The 1,093-nt window shown below is 38.2% G+C and overlaps 1 protein-coding gene across 1 annotated transcript; it reads right to left on the reverse strand.

Moving 5' to 3' along the window:
• Positions 1-796: 796 nt before the first annotated feature.
• On the reverse strand, positions 797-1,087 carry LOC121964855 (histone H3-like; the record flags this gene model as incomplete). Its single annotated transcript, XM_042515040.1, has 1 exon — positions 797-1,087. A coding segment is annotated over one exon (291 nt), but the record flags the coding sequence as incomplete, so codon positions are not given.
• Between the last annotated feature and the right edge of the window lie 6 nt (positions 1,088-1,093).

Genomic DNA, 1,093 nt, shown 5'->3' on the forward strand with positions numbered 1-1,093 from the left:
TGAAATTTTGCAAGGAGTCAAAAGCCCAAAAGTTTAAACCACCGATCATACTATTTTATCTAATTGTTTTATGTAAATTCTTCATCCAGTAAAGTAACTTTTGCCTTCATAAGTAAGTTGTAAGTAGTAAGTAAATAGTCATAAGTGCAAGTAGACATAAAGTAGCAATTATGGCGATACTCACATAAATTAAAATCACCTCATAATCTGCCAGAGCGGTACTTCAGTGAATTTAACTAATGCAAGATATTATTTTATATAAAGTTAAAGACTGGCTTAAGCATGTGATGTGAGCATTTTTCACTATTTAATGTCTTTTATTGTCATAACTTTATGTAATACAGATTTTGTGCATTTTTTTTAAACTGCAACTGTAGGTTGTAATTCTATGTTCTCTTAATGTAAATATTTACCCTTTTGTATTTTGTTAATCAGTATTTTTGGGTTTATACCATTGTATGTAACCATGATTTCTTTTTATCTCATTTATTGACTTCACTTTATGTGAAAAAGCTTATGGTCCACCATTCTTAATAATGGCCAGCTATGTTGTAAATATTATTAGAGTTTTTAACCATTTTCAATTAAAGGGACACAGAAATATATAAATTGTTTGGGCTGTGAGAAAGCAACGTCATTGTACACTGACTTGCTTTCATTGATGATTTCATATTAGTTAATAAATGAATAATAATGTTACATACATGATAACATGTAACGTTATTAGGACTGAACTCTAGAGTGAAGTGAGGTGGCTCTTAAAAGAGCCGTTGTGGTTTGTAGAGCAGCAGATAATTTAAGCTCTCTCTCCGCGGATACGACGGGCCAGCTGGATGTCTTTGGGCATGATGGTGACTCTCTTGGCGTGGATGGCGCACAGGTTGGTGTCCTCGAAGAGGCCGACCAGGTAAGCCTCGCTGGCCTCCTGCAGAGCCATGACAGCGGAGCTCTGGAAGCGCAGGTCAGTCTTGAAATCCTGAGCGATTTCACGGACCAGGCGCTGGAAGGGCAGCTTGCGGATCAGCAGCTCGGTGGATTTCTGGTAACGACGGATCTCACGGAGAGCCACGGTACCGGGCCTGTAACGGTGAGG

The sequence above is a fragment of the Plectropomus leopardus genome, unplaced genomic scaffold (genome assembly GCF_008729295.1).
Source record: "Plectropomus leopardus isolate mb unplaced genomic scaffold, YSFRI_Pleo_2.0 unplaced_scaffold17488, whole genome shotgun sequence".
NCBI classification, from domain to species: Eukaryota; Metazoa; Chordata; class Actinopteri; order Perciformes; family Serranidae; genus Plectropomus; species Plectropomus leopardus.